Source organism: Desmodus rotundus, chromosome 3 (genome assembly GCF_022682495.2).
Source record: "Desmodus rotundus isolate HL8 chromosome 3, HLdesRot8A.1, whole genome shotgun sequence".
NCBI classification, from domain to species: domain Eukaryota; kingdom Metazoa; phylum Chordata; class Mammalia; order Chiroptera; family Phyllostomidae; genus Desmodus; species Desmodus rotundus.
The window spans coordinates 154,364,448-154,389,120 of NC_071389.1; the positions used below are offsets into that span (position 1 = coordinate 154,364,448).

The 24,673-nt window shown below is 53.1% G+C and overlaps 2 protein-coding genes across 3 annotated transcripts; one reads left to right on the plus strand and one right to left on the minus strand.

Moving 5' to 3' along the window:
- Nucleotides 1-7,143: 7,143 nt before the first annotated feature.
- On the plus strand, nt 7,144-9,681 carry C1QL4 (complement C1q like 4). Its single transcript, XM_024575347.1, has 2 exons — nt 7,144-7,680; nt 9,502-9,681. The coding sequence occupies exons 1-2, from the start codon at nt 7,144-7,146 to the stop codon at nt 9,679-9,681; spliced, it is 717 nt and encodes a 238-aa protein (XP_024431115.1).
- A 1,441-nt stretch (nt 9,682-11,122) lies between these two features.
- Nucleotides 11,123-17,498, minus strand: TROAP (trophinin associated protein). 2 transcript variants are annotated; one of them, XM_024575892.3, is made up of 15 exons: nt 17,388-17,498; nt 16,984-17,132; nt 16,699-16,885; nt 16,008-16,165; nt 15,786-15,923; nt 15,507-15,589; nt 14,962-15,014; nt 14,373-14,494; nt 13,373-13,489; nt 13,189-13,272; nt 13,047-13,106; nt 12,659-12,793; nt 11,897-12,500; nt 11,434-11,627; nt 11,123-11,292 (listed from the first exon to the last, which is right to left on the minus strand). In XM_024575892.3, exons 2-15 carry the CDS (start codon nt 17,125-17,127, stop codon nt 11,245-11,247), a joined length of 2,127 nt encoding a protein of 708 aa, XP_024431660.2. In that variant the 5' UTR covers nt 17,128-17,132; nt 17,388-17,498; the 3' UTR covers nt 11,123-11,244. The 2 variants fall into 2 exon arrangements, with proteins under 2 accessions (XP_024431660.2, XP_045040146.2); XM_045184211.2 differs by having other exon boundaries at nt 14,911-15,014.
- Nucleotides 17,499-24,673: the final 7,175 nt, after the last annotated feature.

Here is a 24,673-nt window from a genome sequence, read left to right on the forward strand (position 1 = left end):
GCAGCTCACTGTGCTCGCTGCCATTTCCTACAGACCTGAAAACAGGGCTGACAGCCGCGGTGAGGGGGGGGGGGCACAGACAGGCAGGGAGAGGCAGCCTCTTCCTCATCCTCAGACACTCGCAGCTCACACCTCCACTGACAAAATCAGGCTGACACATCCCTAACGCTGACACACACAGGCACTGCCCCTTCTGCGAGATCCACACCCATCAATCCCTGTCACACGCCATCTCTGTGTGTGCAGACACGCACAATTTCTCCCAGGTCAGGCAGAAGCTCCTAGTCCTAAGGCTTGTCTACACCCTTTCTTGGCATCTCAGACCTTAAATCGCCTAACCTGAGGAGAGGGCTCAGGTCCCCGTCTCTGCTCCCCAAATTCTGCAACCAGTGCCAGCCCCAGCAGCTGAAAGGCCAAGATCAAGAACTACCAGGATCGAGGCCAAGATCGGGGAGCCGATCAGGCAGTGGGGATGTTAAACACCTCCCTTACGCTTTCTCTCCTGCCACAGGCCTCTTCCCGGCACGTCCACTCGCGGCCCGCCCGGCCGGCCGCCTGCCTGTCAGTCCAGTAATGAATGCGCGCTCGGGGCCCCGGCCCCCCCACCCCCCGAGTCGTTCATCACTGCCAGCACCGCCCACCTCTGTGCCGCTCGCTGGGAGGGTTAAGTGGTCCAGGCGGCGAGAACCCCTCTCCCCCCACCTCGACCACTAATTGTCAGATTGAGATGTCGATTTGTCAGCTGGAAGCTAGCGCCAAAGATCCGCAGCAAAACCCCGGACTCCTTGAACTTCCTCTAGGCCCCACTCGGGCTCATTCAGCCTTGGAGTTTTTCCGGATTTGATGTAGGTGGGTTGGATTTTACTTAAGAGATGGGGGATAGAAGCGTAGTATCATTCTGTTCTGATAGAGGCGCAGCAGGCTACAGACTCTCAGTTTCCCTAAAGGGGCTCGCTCGTCCTGGGCGCAGTTCCACTTGTACAGACCAGAGACTCTGGGCCTTCGGTCCCCCAGCCTCCTAGCAGTGGGCGCCTGGGCCAACAGCGTGTCCTCTCCAGGAGCTACAGGGCCCGCTTCCTCAACGGAAGCCCCCCGGCACCCGTCCCCCAGCCCGCCTTCGGGAAACCCTCCCGGCCAATTCCTGCCCTCTCTCCAGGTGCCTCCGGTTCCCCGCAGCCCCTCGTTCTCCGGCAGGAGGCGCTCTGTTGCAGGTCCGCCCTCGCTCTGCCCGGAGCGCCTAGGCCGCCGTGCCAGCCCCGCCCCTCCCCAGCCCGGGCCCTGGAGCTCCCCGGGCCGCCGGCTGAGTGACGGGCGGCCGGTGATTATGCAGAGCCGGGAGCGGGGTGCGCCGCGGGCGGCAGCGCTGACCCTTCACATTTCCGATCCGCCGGGACCCTCATCCATCCGAAGCTGCTCTTTGTCTGGCCGCCTAATTGCCGGCGGACAGGATGGATGGTGGGACCGACAGCCGCGGAATCCCTAATAAAGGCCGCGGCCGCCGGGGAGGGAGCGCGGGAAGGAGGGGGAGCAAGAACGAAGGGATGGAAGGAGGTGGGAGGAAGCACCCGGCCGCGGCCACAGAATCAGGGACACTACGCGCGGTACACAAGCGAGCCAGGCGGGCCTAGGGTGCAGGGCCAGGAGTCTCGGGTCCACCCGGCTCTGGACGCGGTGGGGGGGGCGGGGGGGGCTCTTGTTAAGTCTCCTGCTTGTTGGACCAGAGGAAAAAGCTAGGGACCCTGGGCACAAAGAGCGTCCTAAGGCCGACGTCGCTTAGCGGAGCCCTCGGGGCTTTGGGCTGGGCACTGCCTCCTGGGCTCGGAGCCCTCACCAGCCTGCACCCCTCCCTCGGCTCCCGGCCCCACTCCTTTGCTCACCTGTCGGCCTCTCAGCGCGGGATCCAATATCCCGGCGGAGAAATGAGGGGTCTGACAGCTGTCTGTGCAGCCGCTCACCACATTTCATTAACTGGAGGCTGGAGCGGGAGGACGGCGGGGACAAGGGGCTCACGAAAGGAGGTGAGGAGGAATGGTAGGGCGAGGAGGTGCACCTGACCAAGGGTCGAGGGCTGCAGAAACAAGTCAGCAGCGTGCTGTGGCCTGACAGACACTTTGGAAGCGATCTCTAACCGCTCCCTGTGGAGCCAGGAGCCGGTCCTCTGCCCTGTGGGCACTGGCGCAGTCCTTTGAACCCCAGGCTGCACTGAACTGCGCTGCCGCGGGCTCCGGCAACAGATGAGTGGAAGCCTTAGGCTGGGCGGCGCACGCGCCTTCTCGCCCGGGGCCTGAGATCTGTGGACCCTCTGTGCAAGGGGGCGAACGGAGTGCAGGCTCTGGGGTCATGACTGTTTTCTCAGCTGGTGGTGGGAGGAGGAGAGCAGTCCTCAGTCCTCCGGGCCAGCTCTCCTCCCTTCTGCCTTCTGAGCATATTTCCTTTTGGTTCACTTCGTTTCCTTCTCTCTCCCTCTTTGCTCTTCCGTCTGAACACCGCTTCTCTGCAGCCACCATCCACCGACATCTGCTAGCTAGCAATTGAGCACCCACTGGGTGGCAGTCTCTGTAGTGCCGATGTTAGAGATGGAGGTCACACCGAACCAAGTACTCGCCCTGTTGGCTTCACACGCAGGTCTCCCCGCAACAGGCATTCAGATCCTGCTCCCCACTCCTGTCCTGCTTCTCTCACCCTTCCACTGCCTCCGGTGCCTCTTCTCCAGGGCACTGAGAAGGAAGCTAGGAGATTGGAACTCTAGTTTTACAGCTGCCACTTACTGGGTGATATAGGACAAGCCATTTTTTCTTTCAAGGCCCCAGTTTCCTCATGGAGACAATATATCCACCTCTCCGGGTGGTGCGAGGATGCGATGAGAGCTTGCATGTAAAAGCCCTGACACGCAGTAAGCATTCAATAACGCTTTTTCCATTTCCATGCTATGAGGTGGGCAAAGTTCCTTTCTCTTCATATCGGGTCTGGTACCAGGAAACCCAGGCTGCTTCCAATAGGTGTGGGAGCTGAAAGCTAGAATGTGTGTATGGGGTGGGAGGGAGGAGGACCACCTCATGAATGACCCTAAAAGATGAGGAAGGAAAGAAAGAAACGTGGAGAAGAAGCGCTTCCTTAGATTTTAATGTAACATCAGCCAGCTGGTTCCTCTCTCCTTACAGATAAGGAAACTGAGGTTTGTGGAGGTTACACTGCAAATGACAAGGGCGGATCACACTGCCAGGGTCTTCCCTCCCATGAGCCCTTTATTGCTCATCTCCTCACCTCCTTTTTCCCCTTGAGAGCATTTCAGTCCGTGATAAGGAGTGTGGGAGAAGAAACAAAAAGAGAGAATCCTCAAAAAGCCAGGGCCTTTCTGCTAGACTTCATGAAATTTTAACATGAAAACTCCCACAAAGTAGAAGGCTCACGTTACATTCAAATCATATGCTAATCACATGCTAATCAAAAGCCTGATCCTCAGAACTCTGAGGCACACCTGACTGTAAGCCCTAGGGAAAATTCTTGGGAGAACCCTGGGTTCCAGGACAGGGTGGATTCCATTTAGAGTGAGGTTATGGAATTAGGGTTCAATATGAGGATTGGAGAGGAGTCAAGTGTATAGTTTAAAATTAGGATCAGGGTTAGTGCAGAGTCAAGGGTGGAGGTAAAGGCAGGATTCAGTCTAGGCTGTGCTTTCATATAGGGGAGCCTAGGGGACTCCTTGAAGGCTTCCTCTCCCCTCTCCTCCCTCATCAGCCTCGTCCTCACCTCCACTGCTCTTTCTGTGTCCTGTAGCACAACCTTCTCTGTCTACCTCCCTTCCCAACCATATCTGGAGACCTCCCTGGGGTCTCGCAGGTTGGCTGCCTGAGGAGCTCTGGGTAAATCATCCCAAATCCCAGCCTGGGCCCCAGAATTTCCTCTTGAGCCCAGACACTTGGCTTCTGACCTCAGGAGCATGGACTGGTCTTGACCCTACCCAGATCCCTCCTTGTGACAGCTGCAGGGGAAGCAATAAGGACCTGGTGAGCTGGCAGCTTCATTCCAGAGTGTGGGGAAAGAGCAACAGAACATGAATAAATTCATGGAGCTGGCCCTTCAGCTCCCTGTGAGCCAAGCCTGCTCCCCCCACCACACACACCCTTTGCCGCCTGCAGCCCTGCTGGTCACCGCAGCTTGTAGCCTGGGCGGCTAGGGGATAGGAGGAGAAGGGAAGCTCCAGAGAGAAGAGGGCTGGGACCTGAAAGGGACTGAAGTCAGGGGCTCAAAAAGAGGGACTTGGTGAGTAGGAGAGTGGGATGGGGAGCGCGACTGAGCAAAGATTGCCCCCGCGAGGCAGGAAGAAGAGGGGTGGCAGGACCCGGGGTCAGTGGGGCTTGAGGATTGGGCAGGGGAGGCTGATGCGAGCCCTGGCCTGCTCTCTTCTCTCTGATCCATCCATCATCCAGCCTGGGGGAGCAGATCCAGAATTAAACATGCACTGGGCGACATGGCCCTCAGCCCCCCACCCCCACCCCAGGAAGACAAATGGCGACAAAGACCTTGAATAAAATTTGTATTTATGGTTGGAGGAGGAGGCCCCTCCCCCACTGGCTGCCAATTCTTTCTCTCCCAACCATTTCAAACATGTAGGAGCTTCCCTCCACACAGGCCCAGCCTCAGCAACCTCTTTCTCCCTGCACCAGTATGGACTGGGAGAGGCAAGAAAGGGGTACAGGAAACAAGAAATGAGGAAATCACCTTTACCCAATAATCATGCTGCAGAGTGCCTCGTGCCCTCCGTTTTACACAACATATCCCCATACATCACAGTCCTGGCTTATCTGGTCTCTACGAGGCCCTTTGCAGCTGTCCACCTTCAGGGTCTTCAAACATCCCCCCTTTGCCTGCCCTGGAGCCCCTTCTCCAAGCCTCTGGCCCTGTAAGCAAGCATTTTCCCTCAGAGAGGCCAGACCCTAAGGAAGAATGCAGCCACTAGCTTTTTCTCTGGACTCTGACCCCTCACAGAGAGGGATCTATCACAGTTTGAGTTCCCTCTTGGTCACTCTGAATGGCAGACACAGTCACCTCTCACTGGAGGGAGGCTGCCTGGCACTTAATCTGTATTTTGGTTATGGTAATTTGCATAACCAGCTTAAAACTCCTGCTTCAAATAGTTATTATGTGGGGTCCAACTTCTCTGGGTTTCTATGTAACCATAGACGTAGGAGGAAGGGGGAAGGAAGGTGGTTGAAATCCTAGGGCTGGACAAAATCTGGGACCAGGGCAGGGCTAGAGCTAGGCTGGGCTGGGCAGAACAAGGGACAAGAGCTGCCTTCTGATTGTTTCCCCCAATGTACTCTCTGCCCAGTCCTGAGATGGCATTCACAGGGTCCCACATTTAAGGACTACAAGAAAGACAAATATAAAACCTCCCTTCAAATAGCCCTCACACACACACACACACTCACAAAGACGACACAATCCACAATCTCACTCACCCAGGGACACACAAGTCCAGAGTCCCATGGCCATGTCCACACCTGCCAGCACACTGTCACAACGCACAGGCCCAGAGCCTACCACTCTGCTGAAGGACTGCCCCGCCCCCTTGTCTTCCCCACAGTTGATATGTCACATTGGAGTCCGAACACGGACCTGGGTGTCTCTCTGCAGCGCGCCATTTACATTTCTCTCTCGATCTGTCAACCTGTCTCGGCTCCTGTCTCTCTCTCTCTGTCTCTGTCTCCCCCTCTCCCCCTCTGGGGCTGTCAGTTAGTCTCTTTTCCAAGCTTTGTCTCTGTCTCTCCGTCTCTATCTGGCTTTCCGTCTCTTTGATTGCTGTCGTTCCATTTCCTGCGTTCCTGCCGGTTTCCTGCTCGCTTCCACAGGCGAGTCGGTTTTCTTACTCTTACTCTCCCTCACTCTCTCGGCTGCTCTGCGCTCCCTAGCACCGAGGGTCGAGGGTAAGGGTGGCTGGAGATTTGCCTTTTCCAGTTCGAGCCATCATGTTCCATTGAATCTTTTACCATATGATTGATATTCCCATCATGGGCACGGAGAGGTGTGGGGTGGTGAATTTCTTTTTACTCGCCCTTCTTGTTCGTTTGTTTGTTGGATTTTCTTTTCCTTTTCCTTTTTTGGGGGGGTGCGTCGGGGAGCTCTTTTTAGCTCAGGAATTCACCTCTGTCTTTTCTGTGTGTGTATCTCAACCCCTTTTATTAATCCCATGGCTATTTCTGGTTTCCTCTGGGCTCTAGGACTACCCAAGTCAGGATAGAGGCTGAAAGTAAGGCTAGGCGGGAACAGTGAACCCTGCAGAATCCGCTCAGAGCCAGGCATCAACCAAGAGGCGGGGGGCCGCGGGTCGGGGGCCGCTGCCTGCCCCGCCCCCACGCTTCCCGCTCTGGGCGCCAGGGGTCGCTCCGCAGCGGGTCGCTTATAGCGGCTCCCGGCGCGCGGCTGCTCACACCACCAGCACAGCCACCCTGGGAGGGAGGAAAGGAAGGTTAGGGACGCAGAGAGGGAATGCGCTAGCAGGAGAGACACGCAGGGCCCTGACTCTAGCAGAGGCTGGGGCCGCGGCTGGGGTAGAAAGGCGCATCAGTGCTCACCCAGGGCCAGAGAGCAAACCTATGAGGGGATCGCCTCCGGTGGTTGCCACCCTCAGCACAGAGTCCGGGACGTCCAGAGAGCGGAGAGTAGTCCCAGCTCCGGCCAGGAGAGATCCGTCTGGGTAGCTGGGGACCTAGGCTCCGCGCCATCCTTGAGAAAGAAGCTGTCCAGAGAGCAAGCATCCTAGATCTGTAAGAAATCAGCCGCCCAAGAAGCCGCAGATGTCAGATGCCCGGGGACGTTAGGCTGAACAGGAGGGTAACAGAGGACCACGGGATCTGAACCGTCGGGAGCTGCTCCCGCCTAGCCCAGGCGGAACCTCTGCCTTGACGGAAGGTTTGGGGAACTGCACCCCAGAGGCGAGAGCCTGCAGGGGAGTGGGGGGCTAGGCGCAGCCGTCGGGGTGATCCCGACCGAGACACGAGCCCGGCCTCCACCTCCGGGGCCCACAGAGAGCCCCGCGCCTCCGCCACCATTGCGCCCAAGAGTGAGGAGGATCTGCTGGCCCTGGCCGCGTCGCGTCTGAGCCGCCGCAAGCGGGTGGCGGGTGCGGCCGTCGGGGTGGCCATGGTGCTGCTGCTGCTGGTGGCTATTCCGCTGCTGGTGCACAGCTCCCGCGGGCCAGCGCATTATGAGATGCTGGGTCGTTGTCGCATGGTGTGCGACCCGCATGGGCCTCGAGGCCCAGGACCCGACGGCGCGCCTGTCTCCGTGCCCCCCTTTCCTCCAGGCTCCAAGGGAGAGGTGGGCCGGCGCGGGAAGGCAGGTCTTCGAGGGCCCCCGGGACCACCAGGTCCCAGAGGGCCTCCAGGAGAGCCGGGAAGGCCAGGTCCTCCTGGGCCTCCTGGCCCAGGCCCTGGCGGGGTGGCGCCCCCTGCCGGCTATGTGCCTCGAATTGCCTTCTACGCTGGCCTGCGGCGGCCACACGAGGGTTATGAGGTGCTGCGCTTCGACGACGTGGTGACTAACGTGGGCAACGCTTACGAAGCGGCCAGCGGCAAGTTCACCTGCCCCATGCCGGGTGTCTACTTCTTCGCTTACCATGTGCTCATGCGCGGCGGAGACGGCACCAGCATGTGGGCTGACCTGATGAAGAATGGACAGGTGAGATGCCCCTCTCCACCCGGCCCCAGATTTGCCAGGTAGCTTTCTAAATCTCCCTGTACTCATTGCACAACCCGGTCCCCTTCCCCAGACAACATCACTGAATCCAGGAATGCCGGGCTGCCACGTCCCAGGCAGTTCTCAGTCGGCAGGCATTCCAGTGTGAGGGCATTCAGCTTGGATTTTTTAAGGAAAAGGTGAAAAGCAAGAAAACACTGGCTCATTTACCATCAGCTGTCTTGCTAGTCCCAGGGCTTGGGGCCAATTCTAAAGCGGCCTTACACTGGGCTGATACTGAGTCTGTAGGCATAGATGGGATATGGTATGGTAACTCAAGGCACCAGCCAGGTAGCCCGAAGGCACGGATTTGGAGAAGGAAAGTGGCAGAGGACAAGCTTGGAGGAGGAAAGGCAAGGCAGAGAATGTGGGGCCTACCGGACCAGGCCCCACATCTTCACTGGCAGCCTCTGGCCTTCAGGTTCTGCTGCTCCCTGCCCCTGTGGTCAGAGTCACTGCCACCTTGGCCTGGGAGAAGAGCCCCCAAGGACTTAGCTTGAGGACACGGGACACACACAGGGGGAGTGAAAGGCCTCAGGCATGAGGGCTGGTTTAGGTGCCTGGGCTGCCAAGCAGCAGGGGGTAAGGTTGGGACATAGTGGTGACCTCTGAAGCCCCTGCTGGGCTGGCTGGTGTCGGCTGTGCCTTGCTGCGTCAGGCCTGCTCATCCTGGCTGTGGGAACCTGGGTGCTGCTTCGCGGCTACAGCACTCTACTGCTTCACGACCCGCAGGCACTGCATTGGGGTGGCCTTCCAGCAGGGCCCCTCAGGAACCCAGGGAAAAGATGTGTGTGTGTGTGTGTGTGTAGGAGTGAGATAGAGTATGTGTGCAAGGGAGTGTGTGTGTGTTGCAAGTGTGTCTGTTGTTGCAAGGGTGTGAAGGTGTGAAAAATGAAGCGTTTCTTGTTTCTACCTGCAGGTAGCAATGAGTAGGCGTGTGGTCCATGAGGGGTATCTGTGAGTGGGTGGAGGGGACAGTGTGTATCTAGAGCCTGTCGGTTTCCGAGGGGGCAGGGGCCCAGCTGCTCCTACTCAGTATTGCAGGAGCTGCGGGCCCTGAGGACAGTAAATAGTGATTAGAATAATGATGAATAATTAATGAGTTAATAACCAGCCCCCGCAGGACAGGAAGACGGGGGTTGTGGGCAGGGCTGGCGGCGGGAGGTGGGAGGCAACCAGCAGCAGCGAGCCAGAGGGGAGGAGGGACTACCTGTTGGGGCAGAAGGCGACCCGCACGTGGGGGTGCCAGAGGGAGCTGGGAGAGAAATGGGCGTCATTGCAGTACCTTCCCCTTTAAGGCCTGCACCCTCTCATTCGCATATGCGCATCTTGCCCTATCACTTGGGAACGCAAGTTTAGGAGGCCAGAGGGGGTTCAGAATCTTAGAAATTATCCTACATCTTCATTTTATTTTTGAATGATAATAGCAAAGCCCTAGCGTTTTCTATGTGTCAAGCGCTGTGTAACACACTTGACGTGCAGTACTCACTTAATCCTAACATTAGAAGGCAGGCTCTGTGATTACCTCCTGCCTTATAGCTCAAATGAAGGACCAGAGAAGGCGTGAAACTTGCCGGAGTCGCACAGCTAGTGAACGCTGGTGCCCGAGCAGCTCAGCGGCCTCCTGCCCTCTCCTCGTCCTCCCCAGCCCCTGCAGCCAGCTACCCCTGCGTGGCCTCTCCCAGGCCCGGCTGCGTCTACTCGGCCGGACCCATCTCACTGCCCCAGCTCCGCACAGGGCGTGTTTCTGTTCTCCCTCGGTAGGTCCGGGCCAGCGCCATTGCCCAGGACGCAGACCAGAACTACGACTATGCCAGCAACAGTGTCATCCTGCACCTGGACGTGGGGGATGAAGTCTTCATCAAGCTGGACGGCGGGAAGGTGCACGGCGGGAACACCAACAAGTACAGCACTTTCTCTGGCTTCATCATCTACCCAGACTGAGCGGGGCCCCAATCCAAACATCCCTCACTTGCCCTTCGTCTCCGCTCCCCTCCTCATTCACTTTCAGTCGGCCTCACCCAAGGGGCCATCCCATCCTTTGAGAGCTGGGCAGTGGGGCGGACCCGCCTGCTCCCGAAGGCGGCCTTAGTGCTCGGGGGTATCAGTGGCTGGGGAGCAGAGGCCGCGCTGGAGGAACAGAGCTGCTTGGGAAGGGACAGATCGCATCCCTGTGCAGCGGGGGCGGGGGGAGGGGTGTGTGTGGGGTGGGCGGGCTATGAAAGCCGGTCTGAGGCGCGCCGAGGTCCTGGCCCTCTCTTCTGCTGGGAGCTCGGGAACAGCCTCACTAGCCAGACCAGGCACTTTGGGAGGCAGAGAACTGAAACAGAAGGAGCCCATCTGGGTGAAAGACCACGTTAGGACCGGTGTAGGTGCTGGTCCACCGTCAGAACAACTTTCTCTTGTCATCCCGTCCTCCCTTTTTCAGGCTCCATTTTTCAGGCTCCAGGCTCCAGCCTTGGCAGCCTTCCTGCAGACTGGAGGAACCAGTGAAATCCTTCCTAGTATTTAAAACTCATTCTGCACAGTCCCCATTTTACCCGGTTCTGGGCTAAGCCCTGGGGCTACAGCTGCTGTTGCCTCTTCCAATAAAGTGACATTAGAGAATGTGTGTGTGCCTTAACTGGTGCAGAGTGGGGACAGGGGGCTGACCTTTACCCATACTCCCCTCAAGGGCTCTCACCCACCCTGCCAGAGACAAAAGTTTAGTCCTTCGCAGCAAGGCCTGCCTCTGGAGGAGAGGAGTAGCCCAGTGCTTCTGCCGTGATGTGGGAAGGGTGAGCAGGGCGGCATCAGCTTCTGCAGAGCTTCCAGCCTTACACCGTGCAAAGGTGTCCAACCCACGGCCCGGGACGGCTATGAATGCAGCCCAACACAACTCCGTAAATTGTGCACTGACCTTTTTCTTTTGCTCATCAGTTTTCGTTAGTGTTTGTGTATTTAATGCGAGGCCCAGAGATGCCAAAAGGTTGGACACCTCTGCAGGGAGACAGCAACCAGAGTGATAGGGAGGGTTCCAAGATTATGGGTCAGGTGTTCAGCTTTCTGCCAGATGTAGGGAGAGTTCTAAGAGAGTTCTAGGGGATAAGGGAGTTGCTGGTGGCTCTTGGAAGTGCCACCGGTCTCAAGAGCCAAGTGGAAGAGCAGGTCTCCAAAGGGAACTGACTATGGGTGTCATCCCCCAACACACTCACAGAGTTTGCTGAGGTGAACCAGAGTCAGATGACTTCCTCCCTTCACCACAGACCCAAGATGCAGAACCCAGGATCTGAGAGCCCAGGGCCAGCTCTAAGGTGGAGGACACTGCCACCAAGTGGACAACTGGAGAGCAACAGCAGTAGCTGGCCTAGGTCAGACCAGAGGGAAATACATTCAGAAACTTTAGAAACTTTATTGAAGGACAAAAGGGTGTCGGCTCCCAATCCCATGGGGTGCACCGACAATAAATAAAAGGCTAAAGGAAGGAGCAAGGAAGGGCAGGAGCAGGAGCAGGTGGAGGTGGGTGCCTCATGATGGAGAGTCCTGAGGGGCAGCAGTACCAATTGGAATAAAACACTGGAGAGAGAGGAGACCTTGTCACGGCCCAGTCATCCTTGGCCTGAACCAACCCTTCCCCAGTAAGATCTGTAAAGGAGCCGAGGATGGCCCCTGTCCCTTCCTACTTCCCACAGGCTTGCTGTGGGCGGGGAAGCTCACCAGGGCGTCTTGCCATTCCAACAACTTGGCCACAGGATTGGTGCAGACCCGAGAGGGGCCTGAGGGAGGCGCTCGGCTGGTGTAGAAGGCACACTCATCATCTAGGCGCGCCTCGTGGAAGCAGTGGATGGCAGTCAGACATGCTTTGAGGCGCTGCCTCAGGGCAAGGGTTCGAGGAGCCAGACTACTGGGGCCTGAGTGTCCAAGGACCAGAGTTCAGGATGGGTTCTGGAATCATATACTCTCACCTTATACTGACCTTTCTCAACCCCCCACCAAGGGCCAAGCTTGTTAGAAGCATAGGACTGGAGGTCAGCTCCTCCCATCTTCCTGAAGGAGAGTCAGGCTGGGCAAATTAGGTAAAAGAAAGCAAGCCTGGGAACACCTGGTACAGGGCAGGGGTCCTGCTCCCAGCAAGATGAGGACCTCCTTTGTTCATAACTCCTTCCAACCAACTACTTACCTGCCTGGCCTGCTGGGGGCCTCGGAGACTGGAGTGAGCAGATAGGGTGGCTGGCACAAAGTGGGTGCTGGGAGGAGAAAGTCACACTGGCGGTTGCTGGAGCCCACTGACAGCAGCAGGGCTGCAGGCTGCACTCTGTACTCCTAGGTTCCAGGGAGCCTGCCTCTGATGCCCCAGGCTCTACCCCAGGGGAGCAGGCCGGAAGGGGTCCAGGCTCTACTGGAGGGCAGGCCTCAGACACCGCAGGCTGTTCCTGGGTGGCAGGCTCTGGGGTCTCGGGCCCCCTCCAATGGCAGGACTCTGGCGGCCCCGGCTCTGCTGGAGGGCAGGCCTGAGCTACCGCAGGCTCTGCTCCAGGGCAGAGCTGTGCTTCCCCACACTCCTCTGGAGGGCAGGGCTTTGGCAGTCCAGAGTGTTGTAACAGTCCAGGAAGGTGGGAAACCCCAGGATTATGCTGTGGGGCATTCAGAGTTCTAGGAATCTCTGCCAGCAGGGGCTGAAGTTCAACCATATCCAGAGAGGAGCCTCCATTAAGGGGGGCACGCTTGCTCCCTGACAGCCCCTCTACCTCCTGCTGCAAAAGCTGCTGCAGGATACTGATGCGCTGTGGGTTGGAGAGAACACACCAGTGTGACGTCAATATGTGGGTCCAAGTCTCTACCCACACTGTCCTATTCCCACACCCACTCTCCTCCCATTTCTCCCTTCCCCAGCCCTGTCACTGCCCATCAGGCATCAAAGCTGTTGCCCACTCAGACCCACCTGCATCTTCAGCTCCTGGAAGTTGGGGGTTCTACTGGGGTGGGGTCCATGAGGAGTTGCCACAGGTGGTTTCCCAGGCCCCGCCTGCCCCCTTTTACAATTCTCCTGGTCAAATAACCGGACTGCAATCTGCTCCTGCCACATGGGAAGAGAGATGTGAGGAAGCCTGGCTGGGGCAGGAAGACCAGTCTGGGTCCCACCCTCTCAGGAAGGGGCCAGGTGCCTAATTGCGGGTCCTAGACTGAGATTAAGAGAGACAGAAGGGAAGCAGGGAGAGTTGCAGAGTTAGGCAGCTTTTCTAAAGAGCCCACCGGGCCTCAAACTGCTGGGCCTCAGGCCAACAGGAGAGAGTGAGGGATTTCAGCAATGGAAGCCCTTGGGCACTTACCCAGGACAGGGCAGGCTCTTCAGGGCAAGACTGAGGAGAGAGGCCACTCAAACATTGGACCTGGGACAGAAGCGAGATGTCATAACCCTTCCTGCACCCATTCATTCCCTTCCTATGCCAGCTACCTCCCCTGCCCTCTTACCTGCTGAGCTCTGGGGGCCAATGGGATGGGTGTGAATTGGGTTTTGGGGCGAATGGCAAGACGCCGCAACACTGAATGTGAGGTCTGTGGAGAGATAGGGTTGGCTGAGTAGTGATAAAACCTAGACCTAGCAGGGATCCCAACCAGGCTGCTCTGCCACTGCCCAACCCCTATGGATACAAACCAGAGCTGAGGGGCCAGGGGAGGGAACACGCTGAGCCAATCCAAAGGGGGACGGATGGGTGATGGATGGTAACAGCACATGGCCAGGAGAAGGCATCGGGTGGCAGTCCTGGCTGTCCTGTGGAGAGCAACAAGGTGGAAGATCGATCCCTCCCGTTTGCCTTCCTAGATCCTGTTCTCACTACAGCAGCCAGTGTGACCCTCCTAATCATATCACGTCACTCCCCTGTGCGTTCCTTCTCCCCGTGGCTTTCCACTTATTCCAAGTAAAACCCAAGGTCTCACACTGGTTTGTAAATCCTTGCCCAGTCGAATCCTGTCATCACTCTAACCTCACTTCCTGTCATTCCCCTTCTTCCAGTCTTGCTGCCATCTCATTTTGGCTGATCCTTAAACAGGGTAGGCACATTCCCTCCTCAGGGCCTTTGCACCTGCGGTTCTCCTAGCATGTTCTTCCCCCAGATACCAGGGGGCTTACTCCCTCAGCCCCTCTGGTCTTCACTTGGACATCACCTTCTCAGTAAGATCCCCCTGACGAATCTATTTGAAATTACAATACCACCTCCCCACTTCCACTGACATGCCATATATTTTATGTGTTTACTTTTTGCCTCCCTCTTCTGGAATGTGAACTTATTTGCTGCTCTATATCCAGAACCCAGAACTGTGCTTGACAAACAGTAGCTGATCAATAAATACCCATGGAGTGAGTGAAGGAAAGCTTTGTGACATGTGCTAGGTGTGTCGGCACTGACCTGACAGGGATACAAGCACACATCAGACTGTGACCCCTTGCCTCCAGAGCCCAGGTGCCTGGCAGAGAGGCCAGTCCTACTCTGGAGAGGGCTTGGGCCCGTGGGGGACCAGCCCAGATCTGATCAATATCGGAGGCCTGGGACTACCTGGCTCCACCCACAATCCTCAGTGCTGGCTGCTGCTGGAGACCTTCCCCAAGCATCTCTCCTCCCCACCTCCCCTATCCCAGGAGGGTCCCATCTCACCTTGGTGTGGGTTATCTCTTGGGTTTCTCTTAATGGAACCCACTGGGTCAGACCGAGAGGGCCCTTTTCTTCTTCATCTGAGTGAGTGCCAACTTCATGTTCTCCTTCTGGGACAGAAGAAGCTAGGAGGAGACAGGAAATGTGCCATAGTATCTGGAACACCCACCAAGTTTGGCATAGGGCTTTGTAACCTCTACAGAAGGTACATCAGTTTGACAGCCCCTATGGTCCCATCAGGGGTGGGGAGCCATCCAGCATCCCCTTGGAGCCCAGAACTGTTCAGTGATCACTTGTTAATCTGAATACCCTGAGTATTTACGGGTGTGCTAATGGCTCTTAGGGGCTGAGGGGAAGGCAATTCTTGTTGGAAATGGCAGGGAGAGGGTAGGAATGGGGACCACCTCCTTTCAAGCAAGTGCAACTGGGCCAACCTCTGGCCTATCAAGAAGGTCTCTTCCTTTCCAGCTCCTTCTGATCTGGCCTCCTCCTTGCCACCCCCACCCCCCAGCCTGTTGAGCTTTTTCCTCTTGATACCCACTGCAGACAGCCCGTCGGCCGCTGTTCTCTCTCCATGGCCAGACACACTCACCGGGCTGGACTGGGGTCTCCAGGAGCAATCCTGAGGCCTGGCTGGCTGAAGTCCTGACGACAACAAGGGCAGCAGCTAGCGGTCACTGAATATCAAGTAGGAGCTGGGCACTGTGCTAACCGCTTTACAAACATCATCTCATTTAATTTTCACAACCACCTCCATGATGACACAAACATTATCCTCATTTGACAGATTAAAGAAATTGAAGCAGGGAGGTTAAGGCAAGCTTACATGACTAGTAAGTTTGCTGAGGGTCAGGAATCAAACCCAGATTCCACAGTCTGTGATCAGCCACTAAACAAAAGAGGCAGGACCTCTCATTGTTGTACCCTTCCTCCCCCAATACCTGAAGAAGCTGACGTCCTACTGAGGCCTGGCTTGTAAACCCTGAATCCTATTCCAAAGGCTTGTCTGGGTAGTCACGGGTTCCTCCCTTCCCTTCGTGGGCTGGTGGAAAGTCCTAAAGCTACTGGCAGGCCCCAATTCTGAGGGACCCTGTATGGGACATTGGATCATTCTTTTCCAAATGGCCCTCTCCTCACCTGCTGCTGCCACCTGTTTCTCTTTTTAGCCTCCGAAAGCTGGGGCGAGCAGAGGAGTGAAAGGAAGGTCCTGAAGGTGGAATCTGACCCATAAAAACAAAAGAAAAAAGCAGAGTCAGAGGTGGGCTCCAAACCTTCAGGCCTCACCACCAACTCCATTTGCCTCCATAGAACCCCTTTGGCTCATCATGAGGTAACTCTCAAGGACCAGCTTTGTCCCTGGAAGGAGCTCCCAGAAGCACTGAGTATCCTCAACCGCCCTGCAAGCCCTTTACTCACCACCGCCTCTAGCCTCTGGGCACACAAGGTCCGGCTTCGGGGTCCTGGTCCCTCCAGTCTTGAGAAGCAGGAAGCCCTGGCAGGGTCCAGTTGATTTTGGGGGGTTCTGGGAGCCAAATATGCAGAGGCCCGGGTACCCTGGGACACCCAAAAGAGGCTATCAGCTCAGGATTCCCTCTTCAGTCCACACCAGCCTGATCTCCTCATATCCTGTCTCATTACCTGGACCCTCCGGATGGTGCCTCCCTGGCTCCCTCGAACCAGTACTCTCTGAGCTAGACTGGGCTGGCGCCCCAGGCGACAGCTCTTCACCCCCTCACCTGACAGAATGGTAGCCAGGGCCTCAGGGTCAGCCACAAACTCTGTGACCCCTGGAACCTCTGCAAAGGAAGAGAAGGAAAGGTGAGATGGAACAGGAAGAGGGAAAGTTGAGGGGCCAGGTACCCTAGTGTAGTAACCTTGAGGTACAACAGTGAGCCAGAGAGATGCATATAATAGGGCTCAACAACACCAAATGTTCACAGAACATTACTTAAGGCACTATTCTAGGCCCTGGGGCACAGAGATAAATAAGACAAAGTCCCCATCCTCAATAAGCTATCATCAAACTATAGAGAGGTAACAGACTCAAGCCAAAGTCTGGACATGTTATTATAAAAGACTGTAGCAAAGTATTAAAAGACAGAGCAATTGATTGTGATTGGAGAGCTGGAAAAGGCTTTAGAAGAGATGACATTTTGCTGAAGGAAGGAGAGGGCTTTTAAGAGCAAAGAGCTTTCCAGGAGCAAGGACCAAGAACTGACTCTTATAGCCAGCAGGAGGCTGGAGGTGTGCAAAGCCCCCAAACTGCACTACCCCCACCCCACTCTACCAACCAGCCAAGGAGACTGTGTTCTAGGCCTCCAACAAGTACCTGTCTGGGGAGGGGGCCCAGGCCCCACATTTTGTCCCCTAGGGCTAGGCCTGAGCTCCTCCAAAGGGTTCCGAAGGAGAGTGCTCCCCACCAATCTCTCTGATTTCTCTGCTTGATGGGTGGCTTTTGGCCTGGGGCATGCTGAGTCAACAAGGGGACGTTGAATACTGGTCTTCTGCTCCAATCTCTGGGGGACAGGAAAACAAAACAATTCAGCATTGGGGTACATTGGTGAGGTGTGCTGCCTTCTTGTGGCTTCTGTCTTCACCACCACGCCTCTCTTACCTTTGGATCTTGGTTCTCCTGGCCCACGGCATACGACTTGACAGTGGGGAGAGGTGGGCGTCTCTTTGAAGGTACAGGGATCTTGCTAGGGGTGGGCGACACACCCCGGAGGAGAGGATCCTTCTTGGCTTGGAGGGTGGTCATGACGGCTATAACCGAAATGGGGAAGAAGGCAGGATCAGGGATCAAAGGTCAGCCAGTTGGGGCACTGGTGCTGTCCTCACCTCCCTGATACCTCCACCTTCGCTCAAATCATGCGCCCAGAAGACCAGGCGCCTGCAAGGCCCGCTATTATGGGTGCCACTTCCGGACACCCTGAGCTTACTCTTTCACCCAGGACCCCGAGCTGCCTCTCCTTATGAACCTCCACAGCCCTCATTCTCTCCAAGATCCCCATGCCGCACCTTCCCCGGAACCTCTCAGGGTCGCCCCCCCACTATTTCGCTTTTCCCCTGACTCGGCTTCTGCTGCAGCTACTTCCCCAGTTTGTAAAATACGCCAAGCCCCTGATTGGCTCCTCCGCGCTCCAAGGCACGTGACCCCTGACTCAGCCGTCCAATCCGTAGGCTCCGGGGGCTGGGCCAAAATAGGACTGATTGCAGAACCACTTCCTAGCCAGGAAAAAACTGACAGAACTCAATTAGCCTATCCGAGAGCTGAGCGCGGGGATGGAAGGCGAGGAAAGAAGAGAAGGTGGTCGGTCTGAAGCCGGGAAGGCGTGGCGCCCCAGGTCTGGGCAATAACCGGTGCCGTCGTACTCTCGCGAGGTCCCGGGACTGGCGAGGGAAAGACCATTCGGGCTGTGTCTTGGGAAGGGCTGGTCGTCCTGATCGGGCCAACTTCTGTCAGTGGCTGGTTGGAGAGACCCCGAGCCGACTCTAATCGGAGTGTGGCGTCAAGCTTTGGGGACGCCATTTCAGGCACTTAAAGAAAATGTTTTCTGAGAGGCCTTCCTTGAGCCCCTCTACTCGTAACCCACCCTAATCTAAAAAGATTCCTTGGTTAAGTGCTCTCAAAGAACAGTGTGCGTTTCCTCTAAGCATGTCATCTCAGCTGGTAATTGTGTATTCCTTAAAATGAACGTAATAAATTATGTTTGTGAAACTCGATCTCCCCCGCTAAGCCTCCTGGAAGATGGTGATGCTTTATGCTTGGCTTACTATCACATTTTCAATGCCTTGCATTGTGCCCAGGTTGTAAAGATGCTCAATATTCATCAAATGAATGCATGGAGAGACCAGGGAGAAGTACTATTTGAACTTTCTCTTTAAAAAGAGAACATTATTCTAGTCACTGGGAACAGTACTAGAGGCAAGAGGACATGAAAGAATGTGGAGTGTTCAGAGAATACCTAGTCCTCGGGGGTAGATACAGGAAATAAAACTAGAAAGATGGGCTGAGTGGAGAGAAAGCGAGGGTCACCTTGTTCTACTAACAGGTACTGTGAACGTGCCAAATCCTAACGACTAGGCCAGCAGGGATGGTTACTAACAAGCACCGTGTACCTACTCTGTGTAAGGCCCTTTGCTAGGCATTTGGGATAACAGGAAGAATGAGGCTTAAGTTGGAAGGATGAGGAGGCGCCGGGATGGAGGTTGACTGTACCGTGGTTGTACATGATTTTAAGGTAGTCAGCACAGTGCAGGTTCGCCCTTATCTTCACAAACTTGGAAACTTGAATTTGTCAGCCTACCCATGGTAGATCTTGGACTGATTCACACTAACAAAATTTGTAAGAGGAATTGAGTGATTTATCATGAGTGGTATACCTTTCAATAACCCAAATATTTATGCCTATTCCTCAGGGCACAAGCTTCACAGAATCAAGGTACAAAGGCGACTGATATATCAGAAAAGTCTTTACAGGGGCCAATGCCGGTGAGAGCATTCAACCTGTTTTCTTTTTAAGATTGTATTTATTTTTAGAGCGAGTGGAAGGGAGGGAGAAAGAGAGGGAGAGAAACATCAACATGTGGTTGCCTCTCATGAGCCCCACACTGGGGACCTGGCCTGCAACCCAGTCATGTGCCCTGAGTGGGAATCGAACCAGAGACCCTTTGGTTTGCAGGCTGGCACTCAGTCCACTGAGCCACACCAGCCAGGGCTAAAGGTTCTTTATGAATCTTCTGTTTCTTTCCTTTTTTTAAAAAAGAGATTTTATTTATTTATTTTAGAGAGAGGGGGAAGGAAAGAGAAAGAGAGGGAGAGAAACATGTGTGAGAGAAACAGAGATCAGTTGCCTCTCTCTCCCCCAAATGGGGACCTGGTTTGCAACCCAGGCATGTGCCCTAACTGGGAATCAAACCAGCGACCTTTCAGTCTGCAGGCCGGCACTCAGTCCACTGAGCCACACCAGCCGGGTGTGTTTCTTAATAAACAGCTTAAAATCAACATCCCAAAAAGTCAGCTTCAGGGTGGCAACACTTTGGTTCCCTTCAACTGTGTCCTTTTAGCATTTTTAGTTTTCTTTCTGGCATAGCAACATGTTTCAGGCTCCATTTGTACTTTCCTTGCCTCAGCTCTGGAATCAACCATTTCTCCAAGGAGCTCTGGTTCCTTTTAATAGCAAATGTTATTTGAAACAAAGAGCTAGACAGTAGCTCTGCTCATTGATGTTAGGATATCGCTGCTCTAGGCTCTCTCAGTGGACAGAGTGAAGAGATACAGTCTGCACTCATGCATGCGCGCGCACACATCCACACACACCACATTTACATTTGTGTCGATGTCTGTATCTAAATGTATTGAAAACCAAGAGTGCAAGACTAGGCTTTAAAAATCATGTTATCTGCTTTAAAATACTTCAATGGTTTTCTATTGTCCTTATAAATATCTTACTTAGGAACTTGCTAAAGTAAGGTAGGCTCTCTTCTCTTTGCTCCAATTAAGGAATTGAGAGAAAAAAAAATCACAATAAAAGAGGTAGAGGTCAGCCCAAAAAAGGGTTTTTCTATAGTTGTTATGTTTTAAAGTTAATATACCCAAATGTCAGGTAGGCATCAGACATAACTTGCAGTGGTTTCTTAGCCCTCTGCTGGTGAGGTTTATTTTCTTTCATTTCAAATATTTGAGGCTCTTTTGTCTTAAAAGGGGTAGCAAAGACCTGCTCACATATGGCCAAGTTCTGTAGATGAGGCCTGGTGTTCTCTAGAAGAAGGGTGTCAGTGTCCCCCTGTTGTAATCTTACTAGTGCAGAGGCTTTAAGGAGCCGGAACTTTCCATTCTGGAACAGAAATCTGTAAAAGTAGTGAGCATACCGGTCTGGGCAAAGAGTGATAAGAATTTTGCTGTATGTTGTAAAATGTATAAATTATCTCTTAAACTAGACAGACCTTAATCCAGTATTATAACACAGGAGCTCCAGACCAGGGAGCTGTACTTGTGTGTGTGATATTCTGGAAAAATCCACCAGAGGACCAGGAGATGTGGACATGCTGTGGACATGCTGTTCACTACTCACATTCCAGGGGAGTGCCCCGATGGCAGCTCATCCATCGTCATGATTTATATGTGTATATAACATATGTATAATTTTTTGCATATTATAATGTTTTGACATCTTAAACACCCTTTCAATCTGGGGAGAGATTGCCTCTGCAGACCTAATTCTTCTGTAGCAAAGGACTCAGCCAGGAGCATTCCTTTGGTATGCAAATTACCAGAGCCAATCTCCTCTGGCTGGTCCGTGCACCCCAGGAAACAATATTTCTCTGCCTTAATCATCCCAGGACCAGGTATCAGGCCACTAGGGATCACCCCTATAGTTTAGAGTCTATACCATACTTTAGAGCCGAAATTATTCATTCTAGCCATCCAAACGTGTTCACCCTGCCCTGCCTTTCCCTGGGAAACCCCAATAAACACGGCGGCCTAAGCTCTTGTCTCCCTCCTGTCTTCTGCCCCTGAACCGAACAAATCCACAGCTTGCCCTGTGACCCTGTGCGGCATGTGGTGACCCCCTCTCTAGGACCTATGAATACAATAACCTTTGTTTTCCTGTGCCTTTCCTGTGTCTCCTCTTGGAGCTGAACCTGACTGACCACCACATAAACAACACAAAAGCTGAATTTTACATTTCAGCAATTATAGTTTTTGTTTCCAAGGTCTCTAATTGTTCTTTTTTTTTGTAACTATTTTTGGGGAGATTAGATTATTCCTTATCTCTCTCACAATGTTAATTATATGCATTTGAAATATTGGCTGTTAGATGTAAGACTAGGGTTTTTTTAATTCAGTAAAATTCACATAACATAAAATCACACATTTAAAAGTGAGCATCAGTGATATTCAGTACACTCACAGTGTTGTACAATCACCACCTCTATCTAGTTCTAAAACATTTTCATCACTTCAAAAGGAAACCTCATATCCATAAATCAGTCACTCCTCATTTTCCCCTCCCCCTAAGCCCTGGAAACCTCCAATCTGCTTTGTTGTCTCCTTATCCCAAATATTTCACATAAATGGAATCATACACGTGTGGCCCCTTATATCTGTCTTCTTCCACCCAGCATAATGTTTTCAAGGATCATCCGCGTTGTAGCACATATGAGTATTTCATTCCTTTTCATGGCTCAGTAGTATTTTACTGTATGTACCTACCGCATCTTGTTTATCCGTTCACCCTTTAATGGACATTTGGGTTGTTTCCATGCATGTAAAGCATTTGTCTGAGTGCTTGTTTTAGTTCTTCTGGTGTGTCCAGGAGTGCAGCTGCTGGGTCATAAGGTAACTCTATGGTTGACTTTAGGGGGAACTGCCAAACTGTTTTCCACAGCGACTGAATGATTTCATGTTTCCACCAGCAATGTATGGGACTCCCAATTTCTCTACGTTCTCTCTGGCACTTGTTATTTTCTGTTTTTTTTTTCTTTAATAGCGTTCTATTAAAGAAAAAAAGTAGATGTGAAATGCTTTTCATTTCTTTAATAACTAATGATGTGGGGCATCTTTACCTGTACTTGTTGGTCATTTGTATATCTTCTTTGTAAAAACATCTACTAATTTTTTTGCCCATTTTGTAATTGGTGTGATTAAGTTAAGGATTTTGAGACGGGGGAGATTATCCTGGATTACCTGCAGCACCCGAAGTAATAACAATGATCTTTGTAGGAGGGAAGCAGCAGAATCAGGCTCATAGAAGATGTGGTAACTGAAGCCCAGATCAGAGTGACGTGATTGCTGGCTTTGCAGATGGACAGCGCCACAGGCCGAGGAATGAGGGCGGAAGCCGGAGACGAGTCCCCTGAAGCCTCCAGCGGGAACATGGATCGGTCGTCCCATCTGAGACTCTTGACCTCTAGCACAGTAATAAATCTGTTGTTGTAAGCCACCAAGTTTGTGATAATTTGTTACAGCAGCTATAGGAAATTTATACAGCATGGAAAAAAGCTACAGCACACACTCAAGCTTTTCCCTTGAAACAGAAAACCCGTCTGATGCTTACTTACACTGTTAAAGAATAACTGGAACTGTGATCCTCGGTTTGGAACTTATAAGGCCCCTTTTTAACCTGCTGAGGGGGGCAGTGTAGGGGCCGTATGACCTCATTCTCCTGCCTACAGGATGGCCAAGTCCACTCAACTCTCATTTAACCTTCATAACACTCCTATGAAATAACTGCTATTGTTGTTTCCATTTTGCAGATGAGGAAACTGAGGCAGAGAGGTGAAAGCACCTTGGGAAAGCACCTTTCCCAAAGTCTAGTAAGTAGATCCCAAGATTTAAATGCCGATTTTAACCACTATGCCATGTGTTAAGGATTGTACTTTTCACACTCTTCATTAGTTTAAAAATATTTGCTTGAACTATGAGATTTTTATAACAAGTGTCAAAAACAGTTTTAGGACCAAATACAGCCAACACAAGCTGTGCATTTAACAACATTTGTTAACTGACGGGAGATGAAGCAGCCTATTGGCCCCAACAAGAGCCCAGAGCTTTGGGTGTCTGTTGACATGTCTCAAAGATGGAATGGAGAGTGTCAGCTAATCTGGCAAGGCTCGTAAAGTGGGCGTCTTCTGTGATAGGAAGTGAGAGCAGCACCAAAGAAAGCCCTAGAAGTTGGTATTCAGTTGCTATCAGGCATGGAAGTCAAAAGACAATTGAAGCTATAACTAAGAAGAAACTACGAGTAAGCAAAACCAGGGGAGGGCATGAGCTCACTTGCTCACTGCGACAGGAGCAATAGGAGCAGCAGGTCCCTGGTCTGGGAGCAGTGTGCGTGCTCCTGCTGCTGTTGGCCCCTGTCCTCTGTGAGCCTCTGTGAGGCCGGACCGAGCTGCAGAGCCCTTCCTCCCGTGACGCCAGGTTACACAGGTGTTTCCAAGTTCCTTGAAGCAACGCCCACTCCACCCCAGGCAGCTGCAGTTCTTGTCCCCCTTCCTTCTGCGTAACCTCACCATGAACTCTCCCTTGCCTGAGAGAGTGATTAGTCTCTGGTCTTTGCAACCCAGGTAACTGAACTCCTTCCATCTACGGTAGGTGGCCCCTGAAGAATGACCCCTCATCCTGGCTGCTGTGGCTCAGTGGACTGAGCACTGGCCTGCAAACCAAAGGGTCACTGGTTCGACTGCCAGTCAGGGCACGTGCCTGGGTTGCAGGCCAGGTCCCAGGTGGGGGACACTCAAGAGACAACCACACATTGATGTTTTTCTCCCTCTCTTTCTCCCTCCATCCCCTTCTCTCTAAAAATAAATAAAATCTTTAAAAAAAAAAAAAAAGAACTACCCCTGCTGCAACAGTGGGCCCCTCCCTGGGGTCCAGGATACAGGTGCCTGCCGCAATCTGGTCTCGGTAGCAATGACCTTCTTATGGATGCCCTGAAAACTGTCTCCTTTCTTCTAGCAAGCAGAGTACAATAAAATCGATGTGGTATAAGCTTCCTTAATGACAGGCAAATCCCCGCCTTGTCTTCTCGACATTAACATCAGGTCCTCCTCATGAGAACCAGATTGTGAGCTTCCAACACAGCCTCTTCAATCACGGCCAAGTCTGTCATTTTTGTAGATGGCTGGGCCCGTTTGTGACACCTCAATTCTTTCTAATTTTTCCCAGCATTTAAACATGTTCAAGTCTGGTCATTTTCATTCATTCTTTTTTTAAAAACCAAAATCTAAGATAAAAAATGAATTTTCTATGGCAACCCAGTACACATGTATGTAAATACATTGAAAATAAGTTTTACCACACTCTAAAGTTTTCTACTCATTTTTCTTTAAAAATGTTGATCTTGACACAATAATTTTTTTAAAAGATTTTATTTATTTATTTTTAGAGAGAGTGGAAAGGGGGGGAAAGAGGGAGAGAAGCATCAATAGTTGCCTCTTGCACACCCCCAACTGGGGACCTGGCCTGCAACCCAGGCATGTGCCCCGACTGGAAATTGAACCAGCGACCCTTTGGTCTGCAGGTCAGCACTCAAGCCACTGAGCCACACCAGCCAGGGTGACACAATAATTTTTATAACAATGTTTCATGACTCACAGTTTGAAAATTATTGGTCTAGTTTTTCTTCGAAGTTTCACTTCTCAAACACAGGTGTTTCTTTGCTCTGGTTCTTTCTCTTACAATCAAACATCTCGAAAGAGGGGTCTGCTCTCCCCCGCATCTCTTACTCACCCCTCAGCTGAGCAGGTTTGTCTCTAACCCTACCCTGGCTGGAAGCTGCCCCCACTGAGAGGTCTAACTC

Bases quoted from the DNA above. Each gene is read 5' to 3' on its own strand.
- TROAP (XM_045184211.2), bottom strand. From the start codon at position 17,127: ATGACCACCCTCCAAGCCAAGAAGGATCCTCTCCTCCGGGGTGTGTCG. The intron at 15,924-16,007 runs GTAATGAGACAG...TGGGTGTCCCAG, and splicing joins GCACCATCCGGAGGGTCCAG to GGTACCCGGGCCTCTGCATA. The intron at 13,490-14,372 runs GTGAGATGGGAC...TGCTCTCCACAG, and splicing joins AAGAGATAACCCACACCAAG to GACAGCCAGGACTGCCACCC.
- C1QL4 (XM_024575347.1), top strand. From the start codon at position 7,144: ATGGTGCTGCTGCTGCTGGTGGCTATTCCGCTGCTGGTGCACAGCTCC. The intron at 7,681-9,501 runs GTGAGATGCCCC...CTCCCTCGGTAG, and splicing joins ACCTGATGAAGAATGGACAG to GTCCGGGCCAGCGCCATTGC.